This window comes from Phoenix dactylifera, unplaced genomic scaffold (genome assembly GCF_009389715.1).
Source record: "Phoenix dactylifera cultivar Barhee BC4 unplaced genomic scaffold, palm_55x_up_171113_PBpolish2nd_filt_p 000320F, whole genome shotgun sequence".
Lineage (NCBI taxonomy): Eukaryota > Viridiplantae > Streptophyta > Magnoliopsida > Arecales > Arecaceae > Phoenix > Phoenix dactylifera.
This window is the reverse complement of record NW_024067789.1, coordinates 141,403-166,837: the sequence shown is the minus strand read 5'-3', so window position 1 is coordinate 166,837 and position 25,435 is coordinate 141,403. Positions and strand designations below refer to the sequence as shown.

Below are 25,435 nucleotides of genomic sequence, written 5' to 3'. Positions count from 1 at the left end.
CCAAAAGCTTCCCCAAACAGGGTCTAAAGGGTTGAAGTTCTAGAATATGACCATTTCATTTGGATAAGGTTGCTTCGGTCAGACTTGGCATGTGGATAGGGATTGCATCATCGAAGGAGTTCGGCGTGCTTTGGGATTAATGCAGAGTGCGATCTAATGATTGAATTGCTGAGTACATAGATTTAGAAAATAGCAACTCCTTGTTCTGTTCTTTTCTGAGAAAAAAATTGTAATTTATTATTACTTTTGAACATCTTATGCCAGATGTAACATCCACTTGACACCAATAGCAGCAGCCCAGATGCTATAGATATGACGATAATAACTATCACTTCTTTCTCGTTCAAGTTGCCTCCAGTTGAGCCTGTGTCTGCATTACTTCAATGGAATCATGAGACAATTTTGGACTCGGTCTAATCTATTTATAAGGGCATTAATCTTGATAAATCAGCTCAGTTATTTTGTGACAACCAAGCTGCAATTCATATTGCATGCATCTAATCCAGTTTACCATGAAAGAACAAAGCACATAGAAATGGATTGTCATATCATTAGAAAATTCAAGAGAAATTATTGGAACCCTCTCATGTGGCTTCAAATTTACAAATTGGGGACATTTTTACAAAACCACTTGGTGACGTACAGTTTAACAAGTTGTTGGACAAGATAGGAGTTCATTCTATTTACTCTTATTTTGAGGGAGAGTATTGGAAAGCACACGACAAGTCAACAATATATGTTGAAGCACCAAGTAGATTAAATGATGAAAAGATGCTGACTTGTATAATTGTTGATATGTACATATCTAGAATATGCTTTTCTGTACAGCTGTGGAGTTAGTTAGTTTGTTCTACATTCATCCTTATCCTACGCTTGATGTATTGATTGTACAACTGGTTATATTCTTTTATTCTTTTCGTTATTTTTAGCATCTTAAGTTCATGTATATATAGAAGCTTTGTAATTGATATACAGAATAGAGGAATACAGAAGGAATATCCTTTCATATCAAAAATTCTGCTTGTTTTGATAATGACAAAACTGCACAAAGAAATTTAGGTGAGGGTGAATACGAGTGCTTTCATGCATCGTCCACAACATGGCTCAATTTGAGAGCAAAAGTAGTTAGGTGTGACGTTACTTGTAAGTTGCAACTGTCATTACCCAACTACATGGGCAATGATGCTTGATGACCATATCCGATTACGCAGCATACTTGCTTCCATGTTTCTTAATGAAAGTAGTATGTCCTGCTCAGAATTTCCCAAGTGCTGGCATTCAATGAATATCCTGGTCCGATGACAGCATGCTACAAAGCAGTATTTGATTTATTACTGATTACGAGTATTTATGGGTACATAAATTTCGTCAACTTTGCTATCAAAAATGTAAGTAGAAATTTAAACTCAAGTCCTAAAGGCTGTAACTGTGGTACCCCAAGACAGAATTTTTTTACCTTCTTAACAGTCCAAATTGCACTTGGGCCAAGGGACTAGCTTATACCATTACTCTCAGGACCACAACAACAAAGCGAAGGAAAAATAAAAAAACATTCTATAAAAGGGATTATGAAGCCATGTGAAGATCAAAAGTACTTGTTCAGCATTTTAGTGATTTATACCATAGTTAGCAGAGACACCAACATCGCAAAACCAAAGGAGAGAAATGTGACAGAGAAGGGCAAGCTGCCTTTATCCTTTCGTATGAAAAGAGCTTCATAAATGGGCAAATGGATGGCCACCACCAGCCCGCAAAGAAGAATTTGAATGAATAATGGCTCAAGACTCATAATTCCTCCATCTACCACCAGCCTTTGGAGTCCTCCCACCAAGCAGAAAAGATTCAGCATTGCGACTGCTCCAATGATAACAAACATTGAGGACGATGACCCGAATTCCAAAACATCCTGCTCGTATCTTTTAGAGGCATCGCCATCAGACACCTTTGCTGTGATTGCGAACCCCATCTTAGAAATCCGCAGCAACTTTAAGATGGTAGAAGTGATGCCATAGAGGAATGAGGTGGTCCTCCTCAATATCCACATCCTTTGAAAGTTCCACCACCCAGCCAATGTGTCACCACATTGCAGTGATTCGACGAGCCCATACACATGCTTCCCAATGGTGACATAGGCAAAGTACAGGAACCAAGGGCTCGTGATCTAATTTTGACATCAGTATATTTGTGTTAGGATTCGTTCAAACATGCATGCTTGATGGAAGGGAAAAAGAGAGGCATATCCGTACCTTTGGAAATAAGGATATGCCTTTGAGGAGGCAAAGGGAAGGAATCACAAGGTAATAGAGTGTAGGGAGTGAGCTTGGAGCCCACAAGCCATAAACGCAATAAGCCATCTGAAGTCCTAGCTTGATTTTGCCACGACCAAGTATGAAGGGGCAGTACTTGGAAAGAAAGATTTGGAAATTCCCCTCGCTCCATCTTTTCCACTGCACCAGCGATTGTGCCAGTGTTGTGGGAGCAACACCTAAAAAGGCTTTTCTTGAAGGACTGAAATAGACGGACTTCCAACCCCTACATTGAATTAATAGGCCTGTGATGACATCCTCCACAGGACAGTCATACTTCAACCCAATCTGCATAAATGGTAGATAGATAAATATATACACATACAGACAGAGAGATAGATAAATAGATAGACAAAAAGGAGGACCTCCTGTCCCCATTGGGTGTTGTGCTCATAGGTGCAGGTAATAAGAGACTTTGCTCTCTCTTCCAGTATGCAAGCACTTTTAGCCGTTTTTCTGTCAATGCCTCTCTTCCAATCTTCCTTGTAATCCTTGCTATACTTCCTCCCGCAAAGGATCTCTCTTCTGTGGAAGCATCCAGTGCCGACATATGGAGGCCCTCCCCAATTATCAAAGCCAGGGAACTCCACCTTACGAGACATTAAAAAAGATTTTGTTATTAGCTCCTTGTATGATTTGATATAGCTGTGATCACAGCTAGTACAAGACTAGAGAAACATAACTCAAAATTCGATAGTGATGAACCTTTGCTAGTACTAACCTCAGTGTACACATTGAAGGAATAGCCATAAAGATCATTCTTGGTGACATTATCAAAGATCTGGGGATATTGTACAAAGCCAATGTCCTGACCCTTCTCTTCATCTAGGAAAAAGCACAATGCATGTCTGATGGATTCCGAGTTATTCGAGTACATGTCGCAGTCCAAATTGAGGGTGATCGGGCTGCTGCTTATCTCTGATGACACCCTTATCTGTGCATGATCAGGTTGCATTGTTTAAAGGCATTTTTTTCATAAATTAAATTTTGAAATCATAATAAGGTTGCATTATTTAAAATATCTTTTCATAAATATAATTTCAAAATACTAACAATATTAACAGTATCAAATACTTACAGGCTGCTCCGAAAGCAAAACCTTAAGATTTCAGGCATGATAAGTTAGGTCAGCTGGTCGAGTCTCAGACCATATGCAATATTCAAAACTTATTTACAGTCGATTCTAGATTTATCATGTTATTTCTCCTAAAATATGATTAATTGTGTTGTTAAATCTACTATAGAAGTCAGTTGTCTAGAAAGGATGCCAATTCCATATTGTGGACTACCTAAAGAGAGGATATTAATCGAACATCTGATTGTGCTACCTGCTTTCATTTAACCCTGCATCTGTAGACTAAGCCCAGGACTGCTTACAAGGCTCAGCTAACCACAACAAGTCTGAAAGCTCATGCAAATGAGGAAAAAAAAAAAGGAAAGAAAAAAAAAGAAAGCAAGCCTATCTCCCAAATATTGCGAAAAAAATCTAATATAGTTATATTACCAATGCGTTCATAGCCCCTGCTTTGAAGTTATGATGATGCTGAGGTCTCTTCTCTCGTGCCATATACACCAAAGTCGGTAATGCATTTCCATTGCTGTCTATTGAACATTGGTCTCTCCCGTTAATTAAGATCTGAAAAAAGCAACAAAGACAAACAATATAATTAGCTTTAGTTGGACAGCTCTAATCGCCCCGCATTTGAAGGATGGGCGCAACCTCTAAACTATAACTTAGTTCAGTTCGTCCATAACTCATGCTACACTGATCAACAACACATTTTATGATTTCACCAATTACATTTCCTAAAGACATGAACCTAAAGTCTCTTCCTACAGTCCAGCAAAGAGTTCAAACAACTAGTTTAATTTTCATATGAAAACTTTAGACCTTGAAGTCATGTCCCAATTATCCCACTCTAAAATAATCCAAAATTCTACGCAGTAACGGTTTTCTCCCAATAAGGTTTTGTTTTGTTCTTCCAGTACCAAGTGTAGCAGTACCTGAACGATGGGTGGATGGCTCCGTGAAGTCATCCCTGAGCTCCATTCAGAAAATCCTTTATTTGCTCTAAGTTCTTCAGGGATCTTGCCTAGCATTACCACCGAATCGATGCGATCTATCATCTCTTCATATAGATTCTGCGAAATGGAAAATTGTGATGACAAATTAAATAGAAATAAGTTGTTGTCTTGTTTTACACTAATTTACTACAAGCACTACTTTCACTGGACAAAGCTTTTTTTAAACAACGAATCAGAAATTAAGGTTGAGCATGGGCCGGCTAACATGCCAATATTTATAAAAATTTAGCCGTACCGCTTATTCATACTATTACCTTCATCGAAGACCATTCTTTTTGGATGTATGCATTGCTGGGGTTGCCTAATTTGGAAAAATAGGTGGTTGGCGACCGTGGCTCCACATTATATTTCTTGCAAAATGGAAGCCAATGCTTTGCAAAGCGAGATGCTTCCCAAAGGGCATAGAAGGTCAGAATAGATCCAGCATCATCAGAGAGGTAGACACTTAGCTTCTCGGGAGGGTAATTGTAAGCCATGGCTGATAGAACAGTGGAGATGACCAAGATGGGTGGCTCCGCAATAGGGTCCGCAGTGCACACGAATATGTCCACATTGGGCAACTCAGCTTCATCTCTATTTCACATGATAAAAGTAAGAAAATTATGCATCAATACAACCTGTCATGCATGTCAATACACAATTTATGTCGATCATGATTTCTTTTTGGAATGCATGGATGATGTAGTGTGGAGAAATGACATAAAGCAGAATATTTTTTTCTATAAAAATAAGAATACGATAAAATCTAGCCAAAATCAAGTAAGGACTACATCCAAATTTAGATCTCTTGTACCATTGCCATATAATTTTACTGGTTAAGTAAGCTAGCACCATTATGATATGGCATGAAATTGGATTTCCGTTATAGGATCTTATTTCGTCCTTCTCTCTGAGATTTTTTTTTTTTGAATGGAGGGATAAAATATTTTTCGTCCTGTTCAAATAAGAATTTAGGATGAAACATTTTTGGCCAAGGACCATCCCTTTTTTACACCGTGCTACAGTGCATTTTTAAAATTTCTAGCCCAAAATATAGTGCTCCAGCATTTGTGAAGAGTGTTATCTACTTATAGATTCAAGCATAGATAAGAAAGAAAGAAATAATTTCAGATTTGAGTTTCAAAGCTCTCTTATTTGAAATGTTTTAGGAAGACAGGTTTTAACCTAGTTGGCCTCCTCTCCTTATTTGACAAATAAAAGGTATAGAGTTCAATCCTGGAACTTAGGTAGTGGTATTCGTATTCTATGGGTAAAATGTAAAAATAATTAAGGTGGTAAAATCATTAATTTTTGTCACCAATGTTCTAGATATAATTGTGCTTTCATCATAATTTAGGTCAGACTTTCTCTTATTCTACTTTTAAAAAGGTTTTGGTCATGCAAAGCTAAGCTTCAAAGTATAAACAAAGGGAAAACTACAAGATAGGTTAAGTCTTATCAATTCTTGTCCTCACCTTCACTTCGATTGGACTTGTTAGAAGAGAATTTCTTGGTTAGAAAATTTATGTTATAAAGAAAGATAAAATAAAATAAAGACAAATTTAGGTTAGTATAATAGTATTAGTAGACCATAATCCAACTAGAGCAGACCTTAAATTTTATTTTGATCTGGATACGCAATAACAACACAATGCCTAACTCACTGGACTTTCATGATACTTGATCCTACCCTTTAATAATAATAACTTTAGTAGGATGTCACACTCTTTTGCTTCCTCCTCTCCATAAAAAGAAAAAATATTATGATCCTTCATCAAAAAATAAAAGTAAAATGAGTTTTACGCTAAGATTGAATTATTACTAATCTCATATTTAAAAAATAATTTCAATAAAAAAATTAATGGTAAGAAAAAGTTCTTCGCAACTTGAATGCCGCATAACCAAAAAAAAGAAAAGAAAAAAACAAGATGAAAAAGAAAAATTGATGTCATTCAAAAATGTCATCACAATACACGGAGTGGTTCGCATTTTTGGTAACAAGAAAAAAATCTTGTGGCACGTGGCCTGAAGCATCTTATTGATGCTAGTTTCAATAAGAATAAGAAGCCCTGATGATCGTTCCCAGAACTATAAAAAAATTATATGCACATCGGCACGTAGTTCAACTGGTTTGCCATCCCTGAAAAATTGTAATTTGGCCGGTTCACGTCACAACATTGAGAACTCGTCGCTGAAAATGATATCTAATGAAAACTTAAAAAGAAATTACGTATCAACGAATTCTTATTTCACAGAAACTATATATTTCATCAAATCAGGTCGTATGAACTTTGGAAACTGAAGCAGGATGCCTTAGCAAACCAATCCATGGCCGGATAGCTTTGAATGCTCCAGTTTTTTTGTTTGTAAACGATTCCCTCCAACATAAACTCTTTACCGGCAAAGATTACTTCAGTGAGAACGCTAGATTATATGTGGGTAAAAGACTAATTAAATGCAGACCGTGCATGATATGTGGGCATGTTCTTCCCTTTTTCTTAAAAAAAAAAAGAAGATGAATGAGAATTTTACCGCTGAGAGAGCCTCTCGGTGTGAGTGAAACGATAGATGGGGTTCCAGCGCACCGACTGTGTGATTATCCAGTAGAAGCCGAACCAAATCTCGGCTGCAAATATCCCCATCCATGCCCATCTCCCTGGTTCTCCCCATCCCGGGGCATGAGTCGCTCTATAGAACCAAATCGAACAAATGCCGGCGAACATGGAGCATGCAAACAACTTGTAAGCGAACCTACCTTTTGCTTGCTTTGTTTCAAAGAGAGCTTCATGACTCTCTCCCATCTCTCTCTCTCTCTCTCTCCTCTCTCTCTCGCTCTCCTGTTTGTAGCCATGAGATAAGTTGGTTATATATAGAGCGTGGTAAGAGGCGAAATTTAATATGGACACAGGTCAGATTAATAAATACTTATTCAACATGGATAATAAGTAAATAAGTTCCTTCACGAGAGTGCGGATAAAAATTCGCTGGTAAGGCCATCAGAGGAAATCGTCGGGGGATAAGCTGTTGGCCCGCCACGTACCCCTTCTCGATGAGATTTGATAGGACGAGAGGAAAGGTGACACCGACTAATGACTAATCAGTAGAGTTCTCGATATCCCGGGAACTAGGCTGCTGCATCCGATAAGGGAAAAAAGTTGAAACGGAAGAGACGAAGGGGAGGAAACTGATAGACCAGTCCCCTATGTTTACCCGTGAAGTAGATTTCTAAAAGAGGAAAAAAAAATATAAACACGTGGGGTAGAGATTTTTGTCCAAATAGCATGCCATGGTGTTTCTTTCAGTGTCTCCGACTTGCTGCCCAAGTTTCATGCGCCACTGGGTCCATAGGCTACGTGGACTGGCTGGCTGCTTTTCTATTAGTTGCGTTGTCCCTTTTTCCTCCGTCTTATTTTTCTACGGATTATTTTGATCTAATAAATTGGAGAAAGTTTAAGGCCGGAGCACAGCTCAAACAATTTTGAGAATAGTTAAAGATGAGCTAAGCAGGCTAACCGAGATACGAGGGATGGATATTCTCCATGTGTAGCCTACAAAAAGTTCACTTACTGAAGAATTTTCGACGATCGATGCCTAAATCAGAATCGGAAGGCAACAGTGTGCAAGAAAGAGAATTTTAGCAGAATATAAGCTCTCTAAACTATATTGCGTCCATACCTAAGGTCCATTGGGCTAGCCATTTTGTCATTACCTGGCCTAACATGGCGTGTAATAATGGTCAGGTAACAGCTGGTAGTATATCCGAGGCGTGGCTGCCAGTTCATGTGAGCGACAGGCAGCGCTGGTGGGCCGCAGGCCGTGATGCTGCATGGCTGCGGACCGTTAGAGCTGTCGGTTATTATGACTGTCGATACTTGTAGATACGTGTTGATTGTTCTCCTTGACTGATGGCTCCTCGATTGGGGTCGAGGTCACTCTCTTCGGTTGGTCGACTGCTCGGTGAAGGCCGAAGTTGTTCTTCTCGGTTTACATTCGGAGTTGAAGTAGCAAGTTTGGCCTGAGGTCAAAGTGTCCAACATTTATCCCTCGCTTCCAAGGCCTAACTACCTTCCATTTCGAGCGATGGAAGTCAAATGGCCATTTCGATCGAGGGCGAAACTTTCGTTATGGGTAAATGCGCCGATCTGTCTTCTCGAGGCGTCGTCGTATTCGGGTTGTCCCAAGGTGTCATCATCACTAGGTCTCCCTCAAGGCGCCATACTCCGAGTTGATGCGTGGTGTGACCTGGCGGAGTAGCCAAATCGACACTTTGATTAGGATCGTCCGCACCTCTATATAAGGGAAGCACTTCAGAGATAGGCTGCTGCATCTTGGAGTGCAAATGGTTCAGATCAGACCGGATCATGAGTGACCCCGACTTAACTTGGATCTTTATTCAGGTTCTATTGTTGGACGCAAATCCAACCCAATAGAAAATCAGATCGAGTCGGATCCGCGGTTAAAATTTTTGACCCAATGGGTCATTCAGGTTGGATCGGGTCCATGTATAATCCTTCCTGAACCCAAAAAATTTGGGTCCGAATCGAGTCTAGGTTGGGTTGGGTCGAGCCTAGATTAAAATTGGGTTGGATCCCTGTGGTTGTCATTCTCTGTAATTGGTGTCTTTTGCAATGAGTAAAAACTACAGAAAGCAGGTTATGCAGGACCATATAAATGAAAGTGCCTAAGCAACAAGAATTGATACCATTAAAAACTAACCTAATAATGATAGGCTCAACTTTGTTAGCTACAAGCAAAATTTTCTGTTCATGTATACAATAATTTTTTTTTAAGTACAAACGAATTGCATTTATGCTCTTCCTTTTTACTCGACAATTACATCTCTTGAATTTCTTAGAATGCATTTACTACTATTTTTTCTAAACATACTACTAGAAAAGCATGCATGGGCCAAGATAAGAAATATAGTCTTGATAATAACATATGACAAAGTTCAACAGCCGCAAAGTCATTATGAATCCATTTTTTTTATATAGCAAAATTATACTCTATTTTTCCTTCATTAATCTGAACTTTCTTCTTAGGAGAACAGTGTTTCCATTTAATATAACCAACTTAAGTCTTAATGTAAAATTTATGCCATTCGACGGTACACAAAAGACAGTCTCTTTTATTCCTCTCGTCCTTAAACACAAGAAGAGATTAGAGGAATAGAGAGTTAGAGATCCTTAAGCATCCATACGGGCCCTAAAAATGTACCGAGTTCGGATCGAGTCGAGTCGTAGGATAGAAAACTCAAAATTGTCCTAAAACTCGGATGGATCTGGTCGGGTCGGGTCAAAATTTAGTAAATTCAGATCCAACTCAAAAAATGTAACAGGTTCGATTTTAGAACCAGACTAGACCCCACGAGTCGTTTAAATCGGGTTGGGTCGGATCGGGCAGGGTCGAGTCGGAATTTAGTAAATCCAGATCCGACCTAGAAAAAAGAATCAGAATTTAGTCCATCTGACCCATTTGCAGCCTTAGCTATTTCGGAGAAGAGAGAAAAGTTGAAATAGGAGAGACAAAATTGTGGGGAGGAAACTAATAAAGTAGTCCCCCATTACGTAGATCTCTAAATGAGCAAACAAAATGATGGGGTGGGGAAGAAATTTTTTTACAAATAGAATGCTATGGTGCTTTCCTAAAGCTCGTTATCCGTTCAAATTGAAACTGATTGCTTGACATGGGTGTGGTCTTTTAGGAATGCTATGGTAGTTTCCTTTGTTGCACAATATTTAGGTGGGGTCTTTTGGAAGAATCATAAAACTGTTTTTGATGCAGGAGCACGAGCCCCAGTCATGATGGACGTACGTCGAGTTTGGATCTTTGCTTGGGGGTGCTCAAATAACAGTAGGTCCAAAATTTTTAGCACCTAGTTATATTGAGTTCGAGTGTTTCAACGCTCAATTATATTAAGTCCTTTTTGTTTATTTGGGTGTGCTGAGTCGTATGGAGATTGAGATCTTTAGTTTAGTTATGTTGAGTCAATTGGAGTTTGGGTCCCAATGCCATAAAATCACATTGAGTCCATGGCATTGAGGAGCCCTTAAGTGATTAGAAGTTGTCTATTTGGTCCATGTGGCATTTGGAAAAGAGTCCTAATTGATTAGGACTCCCTTTCATGCGTCATGAGGAGTCCTAGATTATTTAGAGTTTTATTTATTAAGTTCATGTGTCATTTGAAAGAGTCCTAGCTAATTTGGACTCTTAGTCCATGTGTCTTTAAAGAGTCCTAGTTATTTAGTAGTCTTAGTTGGTTTAGTGGATTTTGTCAGTTGATTTCATCAGCTAATTTTGTCAATTGATTTCGTTAGTTGACTTCATGAGTTGATTTCGTGAGTTCATTTTGTTTGTTGATTTGGTCAATTGATTTCGTCAGTTGACTTTGTCAGTTAATTTCATCAGTTGATTTCGTTAGCTGATTTGGTCAATTGATTTCATCAGTTGACTTTGTCAGTTGATTTCGTCAGTTGATTTCGTTAGCTGATTTGGTCAATTGATTTCGTCACTTTACTTTGTCAGTTGATTTCGTCAGTTGATTTTGTCAGTTGATTGATTTGATTTAAAAGATTCATGTTTAGTTGGAGTCCTAAAATTCTAGTTGTAAGAGTCCATATTTATTCCAACTTCTTACTCTATAAATAGAGGAGGTATGAAGAATAAAGCAATGAATTAGAAAATTAATTTTGGTTTTCAATGCTCTTGAGATTGAGAGGCGTGAGGCTTCTTCTTCCTCCTTTGGTGAGACTCCAAAGGTTCCTTCTTCCTAAGTGAGATGCCTTAGAAACCCTTGGCAAGATGCCGAGGTTCTTCATTAGTAGAAGCTGGAAAGGTGAGACTCCTCCTTCTTTATGCCAACCCGGGATTCTTGAGAGAAGGTGAGACTCTTTCAATCAAGACCTAATTATCTTCCTTGCATCCATCATCACCATGCTCTAACTCTAGCCCTAGTCCAATTATTCGCCACTTCTTTAACTTGGCCACCATCCATAGAACCCAATCTCTTCATCATCATTGTCTTCTTCTTCCTTCATCCTTCCATCAATCAAAACCCTAACCGCCACTTGAGAAAAATAAAAAGAGAGAGCAAAGATCAGCCCTTCCATTCGAGTCCACCACATAAATCCTACCTCTGTTCTGCATCAATTGGTATCAGAGCAATCATCCCACCTCCGTATTGCATCAGTTTTTATTCCTCTTCATCAATTTCTGTTTGACTTTATTGGTTGTAGTCATGCTGTGAGTCACCGTTACATAAAAAGAATAAAAATAGAGAGAGAGAGAGAGAGAGAGAGAGATTGCTTGACCGGAAAACATGAAAAAGTTATGCATGCCTGGGTAATATGCCTGGGTAAATTGGGAAAAGTTTAACTTCCTCCTTAATACATTCAAAAATAATAATAAATTATAAAAATTCTTATGAAATTATAAGTAAATTATACTTACATTTAATAACTTAAAAAATCTATATTGTCTAATAGTGTAAATACCAAAGAAATTGTTTAATGAAAAAATTGATCACAAGGAATGCTTCTATATCTAAAGAAAAGATGATTGGTCATCTAAAAATCATTAAAAGAATTTCAGCCAATGCAGACAGAGCAATGAATAATTTGGTTCAAGACAATTAGCTGAAGCTGAGCGCAACATAAAGAAAACAAGCAAATCAATCTTCTCTGCTGTAACTTTTTTTAATGCCTTAAAACTCATTATAATCTTTAGACTCGTCTCCACTTCATTGGACCTATTATCATATCCATGCACAATGACATAATCATATATTTTCATGCAGATATATTCATAACTCTTTTATTTTTTTTCTTTTTCTTTAAAGACTGAAAAAATAATAATTGTTATTTTAATTGCAGAAGCAATCAACCTTCTTAGAGGAGGTTTATTAATTTATTACCCTGGGAAATCAACATTGCTGAAATTTATAAGATGACCTTGCACCAGCTGCTCTGTCTTCTAGACCATGTATCCAATCTCAATCATCTCGAAGTCTGCGGTTATTAAATCCGATAATTAATTATTAAATCATTAATCTCGTTTATCGAACGGTAACAGCTGGCCATCACGTTGCGGCATCGCTTCTCCCACGGGTTCGGGCCACGGGAACCCGTGAACTCGCGCCGAAAACGGAAGGGCGTTGGATCCGATACCATAGCCCTTAAATCTTTTGAGAAGTCTTCGAACAGAGAGAAAACTCGAATAAATTATTCAAATTCAAATATTTGAAGATGCACCATGAAATATTTTATATTAAATTTTTTTTTGCAGGAAAGAGCATTATGTTGATCACGCGAGAAATGTTTTATAATACTAAAGTTTCAAACAAAAAGAGTTGCACAGGTAGCCTCCTATTATTCTTCTCATTGAGCATTGCATTGTGTCAGATACAAATATTAATAAGGAAAAGAAAGTGTAAAGTTACTGTAGTGGGCCGGCTCAACCCTTAGATAACAGAGGCGGTTACTTAAGGCCCTGGCTTAAAGAAGACCCACCATAGAGAAGGCATCAAAGATAAAATTGAAAGAAAAAATGTCTCATTAGTGAGTTCGCCTTGTGCCGGCTCGCTACAGGAAAAACTTCAAATATAAAACAGAAAAGAAAAAAAGGCTCATCTTAGTAAGTTCGTCTTAGGCCTCCAAACACACTGGGCCACTCTTGATCATATATTCATACCATGTCATTATCATCTTTCTTAACCCTCTTGTTGAATGTAACCATCGTCCATTTTCCAAAATCTTGTAGAATATCTAATTGATATAAATAAAGCAGTAGGTAATGCATGAGTTATGGTTGTCGGTGCATACTGACATGGGCCACGTTCGGTGTTTGTAGCAGTTGGACTACTCAATAAGGTTTGGAAGATAGGGCCAATGTCACGTGGCTGAAATATGAGAGATGGCTATTCCTAAAGCCAATAGGTTATTTTAATGCAAGGACCGTAATCTCTGGGTGCACCATATTCATACTCTCATCTTTTGTTGTTTTCTCAGCCAGGGCATTCGTAACAACGGGGCTAAAAGTTGCAAAACAAATTGTTGTTTTGTGGCCAACCATTAGGAAAGGAATCTCAACCACCTCATTTTCATCCGCTCTTGCATCAGGATTTCTTTATGCCACGAAGAATGCAACGTCCCAACTCCTGCCAACAAGTGTAAATTCAGACCAGTCCTGCAAAACCAGACCTTTGTAGGGAAGTAGTCATCAGCCAGAAACAGAAATAATGCTTCCAAGCCATTCACACAACAAAGAAGACAATCCACGAAGAAGCAATAACCCGAGTTTGTTGAAGGTCTTTAAGCTACTAAACTTTCATCTCAAACCACAACATATCAAATATTCGAGAACTAATACAACAAACAGCGAAAAGAATGGGAGGGGGAATATATACAGCATAAACCATGCGTAGAATAGAGCATAACACTACGTAAAACTTCAATTAGCAGACTGAACCATGGTTTGCCAAGTTCCGTAGTTACGGGCCGTTAGTAAATGCTTTCCAAAGGGGACAGCATCGATGCTGTATCTAAAACATCGACACTTCGAGTTTGAAATATTCGGAAGCTGTATAACAAACTCCTCTAAAACTTTCTTCCTAAACCCAGCTGTTGCAGTATCCAATTATCCTAAGAACGGAAATAGACGTTTCAAACTCATTGGTACAGGACAACAGTATTATGACATAACTAAGATAGTATAAAGACTAATCAGCACCATATGTGAGAATCCATATATGTATGTATTCATTTCAACTATTAGTGATGCACTATTGGATAAATTTATAAACGTATACAGAAATAAGAAACCTAAATAATATCTCCTAGCTAGCTTTTTGAATGGGGCACAAGATCGTTAGATTGACAGAGAAAAGGGAGGACGCTTGTAGCAAGCAAACAAGATTTGTGTTACGACCTGCATTTAATTGTTATAGTTTATTATATTCACTATTCTCTATTATTTCTCTATGGGTGTAAAAAAAATCATCTTTTCTTATACATGACATAGGCATGATTTTCTCAAACTATGTCCAATTTTATTTTTCTTGTATGTGAAATTTATTTTCATTTCATTATTAAATCTCAATGTAATGTGCGCTCACAGGCTCCATGAAGCATTCTATAGAGATCCCAAACATGCAAGAAAGAGATGGCTGCAACAAGGATTTGAGCTGTAGATGAAGCTAATTGAACAATATTGGTTGATTTGACAAAATCTGAAACTAAATGGATGAAGTTGAATCTTGTCCTTGTTAGAGATACTAGATTACATGTATTGTGTACAGTTGTTACATACCATTATTTATATACATACTGTGGTGCCGGGCTGCGTCCTGATGCCTTCATCCTAGTTTGGTTCCACAGCTTGTTGCAGAGTATCTGAGCCATGGAAAGTCACAAATCATCAAATTAAAGCATGGATTTCCCAATGCCATTGGTGCTTGGTCTTGCCACTCTCCTTAAGCTCAGGTGCTCCACCATCAGCCTCTCAACCATCATGAACTTGTCTTCACCAAATAGCTCTTGGCTCCCGCTGTTGACAAACCCTCAAGGAATTTCTCCTTTAGTCCCATTGTTGAATTACGTCCTTTGCAAATTGGACTCACAGCTTCTCTCTTGACTGGATGCCTACAACTCTGCACCTTCCCTCACCAAGGCTAAGAGATCAACCTTAAATCTCTTCTTTCCCCTGCAATCATAGATTAGGTTGTCTTCCTCTAAAAAATTCCTTTCTGTTTGGGAGTTGCCATAACCACCCTGCTCCTTTATTTCAATGGTGAGAACGTTTTGCCCTCGAGAGCCGCCAAGCGTTTGACAGATTAACTCGAAGACATCTTCACTGTCCGAGTGTCCAGTGGGGTGCTTATTGCTCCCTTGCCTTAGGCCATCAACCACTATAGAAAAAATAGGTTTATCCGACTGTGATCTGCCGACGCTAGAAAAAAGCATCGGTAATTTAGTCACCACGCCAAAATTTGTTGATTTTTTTTACTAGCGTCGGTATATTGTGACACTTAAAAGTGTCAGAAGTAAAATAAAATTTTCCTTCCGGCACTTTTTGGTAAGTGTTGTCTGGAATAAACTATGAAAGCATTGTCAGAAGCCATGGGTTCCCTAAATCCCCAACCCCTCGCTCGACCCAGCATTGATCATCCCCATTTCAGCCCCTTTTCCTCTTTGGTGCCCAAATCGACCAACCGACCCGCCGAGCTACGCCTCCGCCCGTCCATGCAGGTCTCCTTCTCCTCCTCCCCCTCCCGGCGCCTCTTTTTCCCTAGCCAACTTTCTCCTTCTCCTTGGTGCCCATACCCACCACCAATCCGCGGTGTTCTTCGAAGATCCGGCCAACCACCCTCCTCCGGTCGACTGTCTCCTCCGCTGCAGATCTCAGCCGGCCTCACTACAGGAAAAACTATTTTTTCCGACTTTTGTCTGCCGACGCTAAGTAGAAACGTCGGTAATTTTTACTAAACGCCAAAATTTGCCGACGTTTTTAAAGAGTGTCAGTAGGTCTGGCTTCCGGCGACGCTTATAAGCGTCGCTAAAGGTTCCGCCGACGCTTATAAGCGTCGTCGCAAGCTGTAGCTTGGGCCGACGCTTTTAAGCGTCGGCGGAAGCAAAAAATCCCAACTGAAGCCATCTCCCTTTTTTTTTTCCTTTTTTTCCTCCCAACAACGCTTTAGAAAGCGTCGTCGGAGGCCATTATCCCCCCTCCCCTCTCCTCGCTGCAAATTTCTCCCGATCCCTAACCTATCCAGCCGCCCCCCTCCCCTTCTCTCTCCGCCGCTCGCCCCCTCCCCCTCCTCTCTACAAATCCCCTCCCCCCTCCCGATCCCTCAAACCCCCTCCCTTACAAATCTCTAACCCCCTCCCGATTCTCGATCAGATCCCTTTCAAGAAGCGAGAGAGAGAGAGAGAGAGAGAGAGAGAGAGAGAGAGAGAGAGAGAGAGGCGTCGGCTTCATAGACAGTTCGATAGAGCTTCTTCTCTCTTCTCCGGCGTCGGCTTCATGCCTTCTCAGGCCACCCAGGCCCCCGATCCCTCCTCTTTCTTCCCCGCCAAGGTGCCCATCGCCTTTCTCTCTCTCTCTGTAGAGATCGCGATCTCGATCCGCGCCCTCCGGTCCTAGCAGTCCCGCCCGGAGCCGGAGTCCGGCTCCCCGGACTGGATCTGTGCTGGCCTCGCCCGGATCGAGCTCCTACACGCATCCCTCAACGACCTCCACCAGCTCCCCCAGGCCCGGGACACCCTCCGCCGCCGCTCCTCCACCCCCTAGACCGTCCGCCTCCTCGACGACTTCCTCCGCTTCGCCGACGCCTACGGCTCCTTCCGATCCGTCCTCATCTCCCTCAAAGAAACTTAGTCCGAGCTCCAGACCGCCATCCGGTGGCGCGACGAGGCCCGGGTCGCGTCATCCGTCCGGTCCCAGAAAAGAATCCAAAAAGATCTCGCCAAGCTCGCCGTTTCCATTCGAGAAGCATCCAGATCGCCCGCCCCCGCGCTGGCGGCAGATGCGGTGGAGGCGGAGATGGCGGGGATCATGAGGAGGCGACGGTGGCCACGGCGATGGCTTTGGCGGCGGTTTTCCAGATCGCCCCCCTCAGGTGGCGATAAAAAAATATATTTTTATATATTTTTTTCTTTAAAAAAAAATTTATGACGATGCTTTAAAGCGTCGCTAATTTAACTGCTAGACGGATTTTAGTGACGCTTAAAAGCGTCGCTAAAAATAACCTTTAGCGACGCTTTTCAAACGCGTCAGCAATTTTTTTTCCACCCCGACATCGCCGACGCTTTGAAAAGCGTCGGGAAGAAAATTACCAACGCTTATAAGCGTCGGTAAAAACCTCAAAAAGCGTCACCAAAGCCTCTTTTTCTTGTAGTGCCTTCCTCCATGCTGGTAAGTTTCTATTTCTAGAATATATTTCTTTCGAGTTATTACTTGGATTTTGGCCTAGAATTTTAAAAAATCTAGAAATTTCTTAAATTTCTATATGGTCTCCCTATCTTGCCCGTCCTACTTGATTTTCTAATATGGCTCTTTCTATGAATTTGAATGAGCTCTATGATGACCTGTGCGGGAGAAATTAAAACACTTTAGCTGGCACTCGGATGTCAACAACAGGCCAAAAAAAGTTGAATAAATGATTCTCGGTCTCCCAGTAGCTTGGAAATAGATTATGTTTGATATGGTTTAATATGTTGGGAAATGGAATTTGCTGGTTTGTCATCCAACTCTATATTGTGCCAGATTTAACTAGAAACTTCAGCAATTAAGGATGAATAGAAAAACATGTTGGTTTATATATTTCTAGAGAATGAGGGAAACAGTGTTAGCAGAAGCTCTAGCTAAAAGGTTGAGTATTTAGATGATTTGAGGGATCAGTATTGGGGTCTGCAATCAAATGTTTTCATCGGATCTTCCCAACTCTGATGTAGACAGAAGCTATAAATGAAGTAAAATCAGTGGAATAAGCAAAAAAAAAAAAAAAAAGGAATAATACTTTTTATGTTCTTCAACTTCTAAATTTTTTATCTTTTTTTTATAGATTTCTGATGCTTCCTTTATGCATAGAAATGACAATGATGATAATGCTCTTAAACTATTTATTTAGGAGTTTTATATGTATATTTTTTATGTTTATTTTAAGTACATTATAAATATAAATTGACAATATAAATTTAATCATATTGGACAATATAAATATTTCGATTGATCAATTTAATTGTGACATGTGTTATTATATGAATTTTATGTGTATGTGTTTGGTAAATATAGATAGAGTTTTATTTTTTTAAATATTTTTTAGGAAAAAATAACTCTTACAACGTTTTAAAGCATCGTTAAAAGATGTATTACCAATGCTTATAAGCGTCGGCAATTAGCAACACTTTTAAAAAGCGTCGTCAAGTTAATTTTCAATGCCAACATAGACAACATTTTTGCGACGCTTTACAAAGCGTCGGGAATAACATTAAAAAGCATCAACAATGCCTGATTTTTTTATAGTGCCTCCCAACTATATCAAAATCATTAACAACTTATTGTCATTTTAGTATTAAAATGTATCAACTTCAAAGGTTACTGCAAGAAGCGAGAACCTAATTCTTAGATGTATGCCCTAGAAGCCAATCTGACTGATACATTGTTAATTCTAGAACATAATTTTATACTTGATTATTTATTATTGAATAAATAAAAGACATCTTTTTCATTCATATTGTTTATGTGTCTATGAATCGTCCAAGAATTAATAAGATGATGATTCATATTCTTAAGAGTTAAGAATTTGAGCCATGTATCATTGGTGATTAATTTCTAAATGCTCCTAATCGATGGATCATCACGAGGATGGTAATCGATCAGATAAGATCAGTGCACACATTGCTTTCCTTGTGGATGGACGAGACTCGAGTCCACAGTGTGGGAACACTGAAGTAATAGTGCAGGTGCTTGTTAAAGAACAAGGGTACTGAGCGTGACCAAGACAAGAAGTCACTTGGTTATCTATCCACTCGTCAGTGACTTGCTTGATGTTGCAGTAGTGTGACTGGTCCTTTGACCTGCCGTGCTTCGGCTACTCACGGTGAGGTTATTGTAGTTTGACTGCACATATACATAGTCTCTAGACATATGGGTCCATGCAGTGTAGATTGGCTGTAATAGGTTCACTGTAGGAGTAGGGTATCACTGCAAAAGAAAGGATATCTCCCGACGCTTTTTTTGGTCTCTCCCGACGCTTTTAAGCGTCGGCGCATTTCCAGCCCACGCATCGCAAAGCGTGGGTCAGGCGTCGGGCAGGTGGGAATGGGTCGGGTTTAACCCGACGCGTCAAAAAAGCATTGTCGCTCTATGCCGACGCTTTTAAGCGTCGTTCAGTTTATACAAACCCGACGCTTAAAAGCGTCAGGAAATCCCAAAGAATGCTAAGTTTAAAGAAATCAAAAGGTTTTCACCGACGCTTTAAAGCGTCGGTAAATCTATTTTTGCCGACGCTTTTTAGCGTCGGCGTAGGCATATAGTTCACCGACGCTTTAAAGCGTCGGCGAAGGCGTGCAACCACTTTTTTTACCAACGCTTTAAAGCGTCGGGATTTCCATTTTTTAAAAAAAATAAAAATACGAAAAAATGGCACCAGCAAAACGGCACCAGCAAAAAATGGCAATTGAGAGGTACTCTCAGCATCACTGGGTTCTGAACTTGTTACAGGACAATACTTAACATCAATATTTAAGGAAGCATACAAGCATTTCTCACCCAGAACTGTTCGTGGGGAAGCAACAGCATCTACCTTTTCCAATGACTGGGAGGAATGAACCACCCATCGTGGGGAAGCTCTGCCAATCAAGGGAATCAAAAATGCTAACGTTTGAAGTAGATTGTCATTAACAGTTATTGTTAGAGTTACAATGATTTTTTTAGGGTGTCAAAGTACAAAACAGTACTTATCAAATTTTGGATTCTTAACCTTGAGCTGTGAACATTTATTTGATCAACATTAGGTATGATAGGTTTGCTATTGTGCTGACAGAAAACGTACTGTGACAGCAAAATGTAGGGCCATCAAGTTTCCCTTCTTTTGGTGCTATGTTCTGTTATGTAGCATCAAAATGTCCAAAACCAATTGCACTCGCTTCCTTGGATAGGGAATGAAACTGCAGACTGCTTAAAAAGTGCTTCCAATTTCTGACACTCAATATATAAAATATGTAATTGACATTTCTCTGGACATTTCCATCTTCTGAGCAAATGCATTACTATCTCATAAATATATAGTCCTTTAACCATCCATGATAGCTCCAACACTCTGGCTATCTATGACTTGTTAAGACGCAAGCAAAGGCTCCAAAACAAGCCTCATAATCAGAAACTAGGAGTGCCATAAACTAGATTATCCGATGTTTAACTGCAGTAACTAGATGTCCAATTGGTGGTAAAGGCGCTCTTGTCAACAAGAATTACAACATCTCAACCTGAGAGAACAAGAGAATTGTCATGTTATTAGCATCAGTCATTCCCACAAATTTTCATCATCTTTCCAATTCATGCTTCAAGAAAATGATAAACATCACAAATCCACACTGCTAGCTTCCAAAGAATTCATCCAACCATCAAACCTACGTATTTTGTCTAAAATCAAAATCCCTGTCTACATCAAACATCATTTGGACACATTAAAATTCCTGCCTTTCTACGGTACATAGAAGCCAACTCCAAAACTAATAACTCCTTTTGTTTGACTTTCACAACCAGATTCCAATCCCAAAATTATTCAAAGTCAGATCACTATTTCCTGCATAAGACAAAGAATATTATATGTTTATTGGGGAGAAAAAGAACAGCATGAAAATCAGCTAGATATATTCCTACAAAACAATTAATTGTTGGTCCCAGGCATTTCTTACTTTCAAGATAGAAAAACACTGAGAAAATATGATTTTCCTCCTTGTAATTAAAATTAAAAGCAATATATTGAATTTTATATAGCTTAGAGGTGGTTTATGAGAAAGTTGACAACATACCCCTCCAAATCCCGTCCGGAAAGGTCCATGAGATGCAACAATATATGGCTGGAAGTAACTGGGCACGGATGAGTTTGCATTAGGAACAAGACCGTATTGCTGAAAGTAAGCAGGTATAGATAAGGAGAAAAACAATGAGAGCCCAACTATGATATTATTTCTGGAGCTTCCTGTCTCACTGTAACGGAGGTTTGACAGGCCCAGAGCAGCAAGCATGGCCCACATAAAGCAAAGAAGAGCAGCAACCATTACATCAGGGATAGAAGCAATAAATCCTCCAACTTTACCTGTATGCATTAGAGACAATCGAGCAACGCATAAGGGCATACATAATTTGTTAAGAAGATAACATTAAAAAGCAGGAAGAGAGACTATAATAAATTGAAAGAAATATAATACAGTAAGATCACTCCCATCTCAGTTAATTTTCATTCTTCATGAGCAATTTGGTCAGTCAACTGTTGAAAATATAAACTGAAAGATAACAGAACCACTGCTTACCAACAAATGATAACAGTATCAGAATGACGGCACCCAACTCAACTGCTCTCCGGCTACCCATTTTGGTTACAGCAATGGTGTGCACATTTTCTGTAAGTGTTGTCGACCCAACTCCTGTTCCCCAGACACCAGCTAAGACACTAGAGACACCTTCCATACCAATTCCCCTGCTGAGTACCCCAGCTGTTGGGGGTCTTGATGCCACCAATAGAGATGATGCATGGTATGAACCAACCTTGAAAAAGAAATGACATGATATTGTTAGAAAAGATGAAAGAAGTTTCTATGTTTCTCTTTTCAAAATTAACATGGTAAGTAGGAGTGGCTTTTATTATCCTAATGCATCAAAATACAACTCCAAACAGAAAAAAGTGGCAAGGCAATAGTCTAACCTCAAGACTCTGAATGGTTCTCATGAAACTCTCTGGTGTTGTATTGGCTATGCTATTATGTTATTGGTGCAAATGTTGAAAGAAAACAGATGAGTTGCTTACACAACAAAGACCCTCAAATGTTGCATTAGGCAATACAAATTAGAGTAGCCAAGAGCTCTTCTGCTTCTGGGATAGCAGCAGAGCTTGGAATCCCACTGACCCACCGAGGTGTTGCAAATAATATTTAAATTCAGATGTAGCCAAGAGCTGAAACTGGAAGGAATCAATATGTAAATGAGAACCTAGTGAGTACCTTCAGCTTACGCAGAGACCCAGAGATTTCCTCTGTCAAAAGAACCTGAAGATGATCAAAGCACATATTAGAGGTTCTAAGCAAAACAGAGGGAAGGACCACAATACATAAGAGTTCCATATGTTTGGAGAACTTAAGAAGCTTCATTACCTTAGGCATTTCAAAGCCAAGTAGCTCAATTTCCCATTGAACATAAGCTCCTCTATGTCTTCCCCATGTTTCCTAGCCCAAAATTTTCAACAAAGTTTCAGTACAGCAAAATGTTATTTGGACGCTAATTTAATATTAACCCTACAATCCATTCTCCTAATCTCAAAACCCTAGCCTTAGGTTTACCTCGTTGAACCCATGATTCAGTAGAAACATAATCAGAACACATTGCCCATCATAACCAACAAATCCAGAATACGAATCAGTACCAAAAGCATTTCCACCAAAACATGGTATGAATTCAGAAAATCAAATAACCCACAGTCCAACGGACAGAGACCAGGCTACCTGTATTCGCCGGTGCAAAACTGCCTGCCAGAAAAGAAAGATAAATCATCCATCAGTCCATGATCAAACAAGAATCTTGGCTAGGGTCTCTATCTCTTCGCTCTAAGTTCAGTTCATCAGGGTCAGGATTCCTCTTTTCTCTGAGGGAGAGAGAGGGAGAGAGAGGAAAAAGAGAGTAGGGACCGGACCTGAAGTTCTCGGCGGTCTTGGGGGCGATGTCGGCGAAGAGCTCCATCTTGATGCGGCCGGCCGGGATGGTGCCGAAGGTGACGTCGAAGAAGACGATGGGGTTCTTGGGGTTGGGTGGCCGCTGGTGCCACTCCACCGCCACTAGAAGGCCTGTTCATGAAAGCGGCGGCGAGGGCGAGGAGGCAGGGGAGGGCCTCCGCGACATCGGAGGAGTTGGTGGTGGTGTTGGGGGTGAAGTCGGGGTTGGGAAGGCAGCAGGTGGCGAGGGAGGTGTTGGAGGGGGCAGCGGGGGAGGGGCAGGAGAAGGCAGGGTCGGCCAGGGAGAGGGAGGAGGGGAGGGGGGCGGCGGGGGGAGGGGAGCCGAAGAAGGTGCCGCCGATGGAGATCTGGGCGCGGATCTGGGAGGGATCGCCGGCGACCTCGATGGGGTACTTGAGGTCGGGGTTGGGGGAGCCGGAGAAGGAGGTGGCGGAGTCGTTGGGGGTGGAGTAGGGGAAGGAGAAGCCGTCGGTGAGGATGGCCGAGGAGGCGGAGACGAGGATCTCGCGGTGGCGGAAGCCGATGAGGAGCTCCCAGGCCTTGAGGTTGGTGGTGCCGGAGTTGAGGATGGTAGCGGTGGCGTTGAAGGCCCAGGCCTGGTCGTTGGGGTCGCGGACGAAGGGTCGGAGCCGCTGCCCCCGCTGCTTCTTGAATCTGGAGGGGGTTAGGGAGGGGGGTCGATGATGATGAGAGAGAGAGAGAAGACGAGGAATGGACGAGGAATGGGAAGGGGGTTCCGTTTTCTCTTCGATCTCTGGAATGGGTTGAGGGTGGAGGGCGGTGGCCGGGAAAACGGAAAGAGAGAGGGCTCGTTGGGATTCAGGGTGATGGTGGGAATGTTGGCTTTCGACGACGCTTTTTATACCAAAAGTTGCCGACGCTTGTGAAAAGCGTCGGCAAAAAAGCGTCGGTAAAACCGACTTTTTCTGTAGTGTATGCACCTATATGGAATCTATCGATCTTGGTAGATAAGAAGAGATCTTATGTGATTTATAAGACGGAGTTCGTAAGACCTCGACCGGGGCAGTATGTCAGTGGAGAAAGAGTTTTTCACTCTCGAACTTAAGTCGAATAAATCTTGACATATGACAGACGATGGAGCTTGACGAGTTGTCCATGACCTCCGTCCTTTAGGGATCCACGATAGAAGGACTGTATCATACGATAACTGCACCTAGAGGTTCATCATTCCATTCTGCTGGGTAGCCACTACATGCTGCTAGGTATCACTGGTGGATGGTGAGACTCACGGAGAATATCTTGATGATCGATAAACCCTAATGAGTTGAGTTGGAACTGTTCCAACCCATTGAAAGGAGTTTTCAATGATATTGTGATAGAGATCGCAATATATCTCACTACCAGACAGAATAGAACCTATGTGGTCACACACACTAGAGGTATTGACCGATCCGATGGTTGAAAAGTGATTATGAATCACGAGTAATCAATTCGATTGATAATCAGTAGAAGAAAAAATAATGGGAATTAATTAATTAGACTTAAACACAAATCCTACTTGGAGTATGATTTCTGGAGTCCTAATTGGATTAGAACTGGGAGTCCTACTTGGAGTAGAACTGGGAGTCCTACTTGGAGTAGGATTCCTACAATTCTAATTGAATTAGGATTTTGAATTCAATTTGGATTCCTACTTAGAGTAGGATTCCTAGAAGTCCAAATTGGATTAGGACTTCGAATTCAAATTAGAGTCCTAATTGGATTAGGACTAAATTGAATAAATCCTAATTAGATTAGGAATTCTTAAGTCCTAATTAATTATTAATCTAATAAATTAACAAGACTCCTAATTAGATTAGGCTTGAAGAGTTCAATTGAGTCATAATTGATTTGAGTTCTAATTGGATTAGGACTTACCTAGATTAAACCCAAATGGTTCATGATTTGGTTAAAGCCTAATGAGATTATGACTAAACCAAATAGGGGCCTCCTAATCCTCCTTAGAGGAGGACTAGGGCAACACAAGAGGGAGGGGCTCACGCCCCTCCTCCTTTTGCTTCTTGGTGCGGCAACACAAGAGGGGCCGGCGCCCCTCTTAAGGAATCTAATATGGAGCTCCTAAATGTTAGGAGCTCCACATCCTTTTTAAGGAGAAGAAGGGGGCAGCAGCTAGGGCATTGAAGCCCTCCTCCTTGTGGCCGTACACCCTCTCTCTTCCTCCTCTTGTTTCAGCCGCAAGCAAAGAAGGGAGAAAAAGCTCTTGGCGGCCCCTCCTTCCTCTTCCGTTTGGGTTCCAACGCAAGAAAAAGAAAAGGGCTGCAGTCAGGCTTTGATTCTTCTTCAAGATTCATCCTTCTTCTTCCTCCTCCCAAGAATATTCAAGAGTTGAAAGAAAAGGAGGAGATCAACCATCAAAACATATCTCTGCAAGGGAGCTAGCACCCCGGGAAGATTGGAGCGTTTGGATTGGTCCTCTGCTTCATGTGGATACCCGTAGAGGCTGGACACGTGTGCGGCTTCAAGCGAGCCTTCTTCCTAAACCACGAACTTCAGTTTGCGGTGATCATCTACCCGCACAAGGTGAAGATCTGATCTTCCTAATTGTTTTAAAAATTTTTAATCCTAATCTATCTACGAACAGTTTATGAATAACGTTCA

At 40.5% G+C, this 25,435-nt stretch overlaps 2 protein-coding genes across 4 annotated transcripts; both read right to left on the bottom strand.

Annotated features, from left to right (window-relative positions):
- Nucleotides 1–1,307: 1,307 nt before the first annotated feature.
- LOC120104020 (cellulose synthase-like protein E6) lies at nucleotides 1,308–7,203 on the bottom strand. The gene is made up of 8 exons (XM_039118215.1): nucleotides 6,903–7,203; nucleotides 4,646–4,964; nucleotides 4,311–4,448; nucleotides 3,811–3,942; nucleotides 3,028–3,240; nucleotides 2,672–2,896; nucleotides 2,247–2,594; nucleotides 1,308–2,161 (listed from the first exon to the last, which is right to left on the bottom strand). Exons 1-8 carry the CDS (start codon nucleotides 7,169–7,171, stop codon nucleotides 1,616–1,618), a joined length of 2,190 nt encoding a protein of 729 aa, XP_038974143.1. The 5' UTR covers nucleotides 7,172–7,203; the 3' UTR covers nucleotides 1,308–1,615.
- Nucleotides 7,204–19,589: 12,386 nt separating this feature from the next.
- LOC120105610 (nucleobase-ascorbate transporter 12-like) lies at nucleotides 19,590–23,645 on the bottom strand. 3 transcript variants are annotated; one of them, XM_039118213.1, is made up of 7 exons: nucleotides 22,777–23,645; nucleotides 22,589–22,612; nucleotides 22,241–22,312; nucleotides 22,091–22,135; nucleotides 21,404–21,638; nucleotides 20,903–21,189; nucleotides 19,590–20,353 (listed from the first exon to the last, which is right to left on the bottom strand). In XM_039118213.1, exons 1-7 carry the CDS (start codon nucleotides 22,933–22,935, stop codon nucleotides 20,339–20,341), a joined length of 837 nt encoding a protein of 278 aa, XP_038974141.1. In that variant the 5' UTR covers nucleotides 22,936–23,645; the 3' UTR covers nucleotides 19,590–20,338. The 3 variants fall into 3 exon arrangements, with proteins under 3 accessions (XP_038974141.1, XP_038974140.1, XP_038974142.1); XM_039118212.1 differs by lacking the exon at nucleotides 19,590–20,353 and adding an exon at nucleotides 20,355–20,673; XM_039118214.1 differs by lacking the exon at nucleotides 19,590–20,353 and adding an exon at nucleotides 20,355–20,673 and having other exon boundaries at nucleotides 22,427–22,612; nucleotides 22,777–22,936.
- Between the last annotated feature and the right edge of the window lie 1,790 nt (nucleotides 23,646–25,435).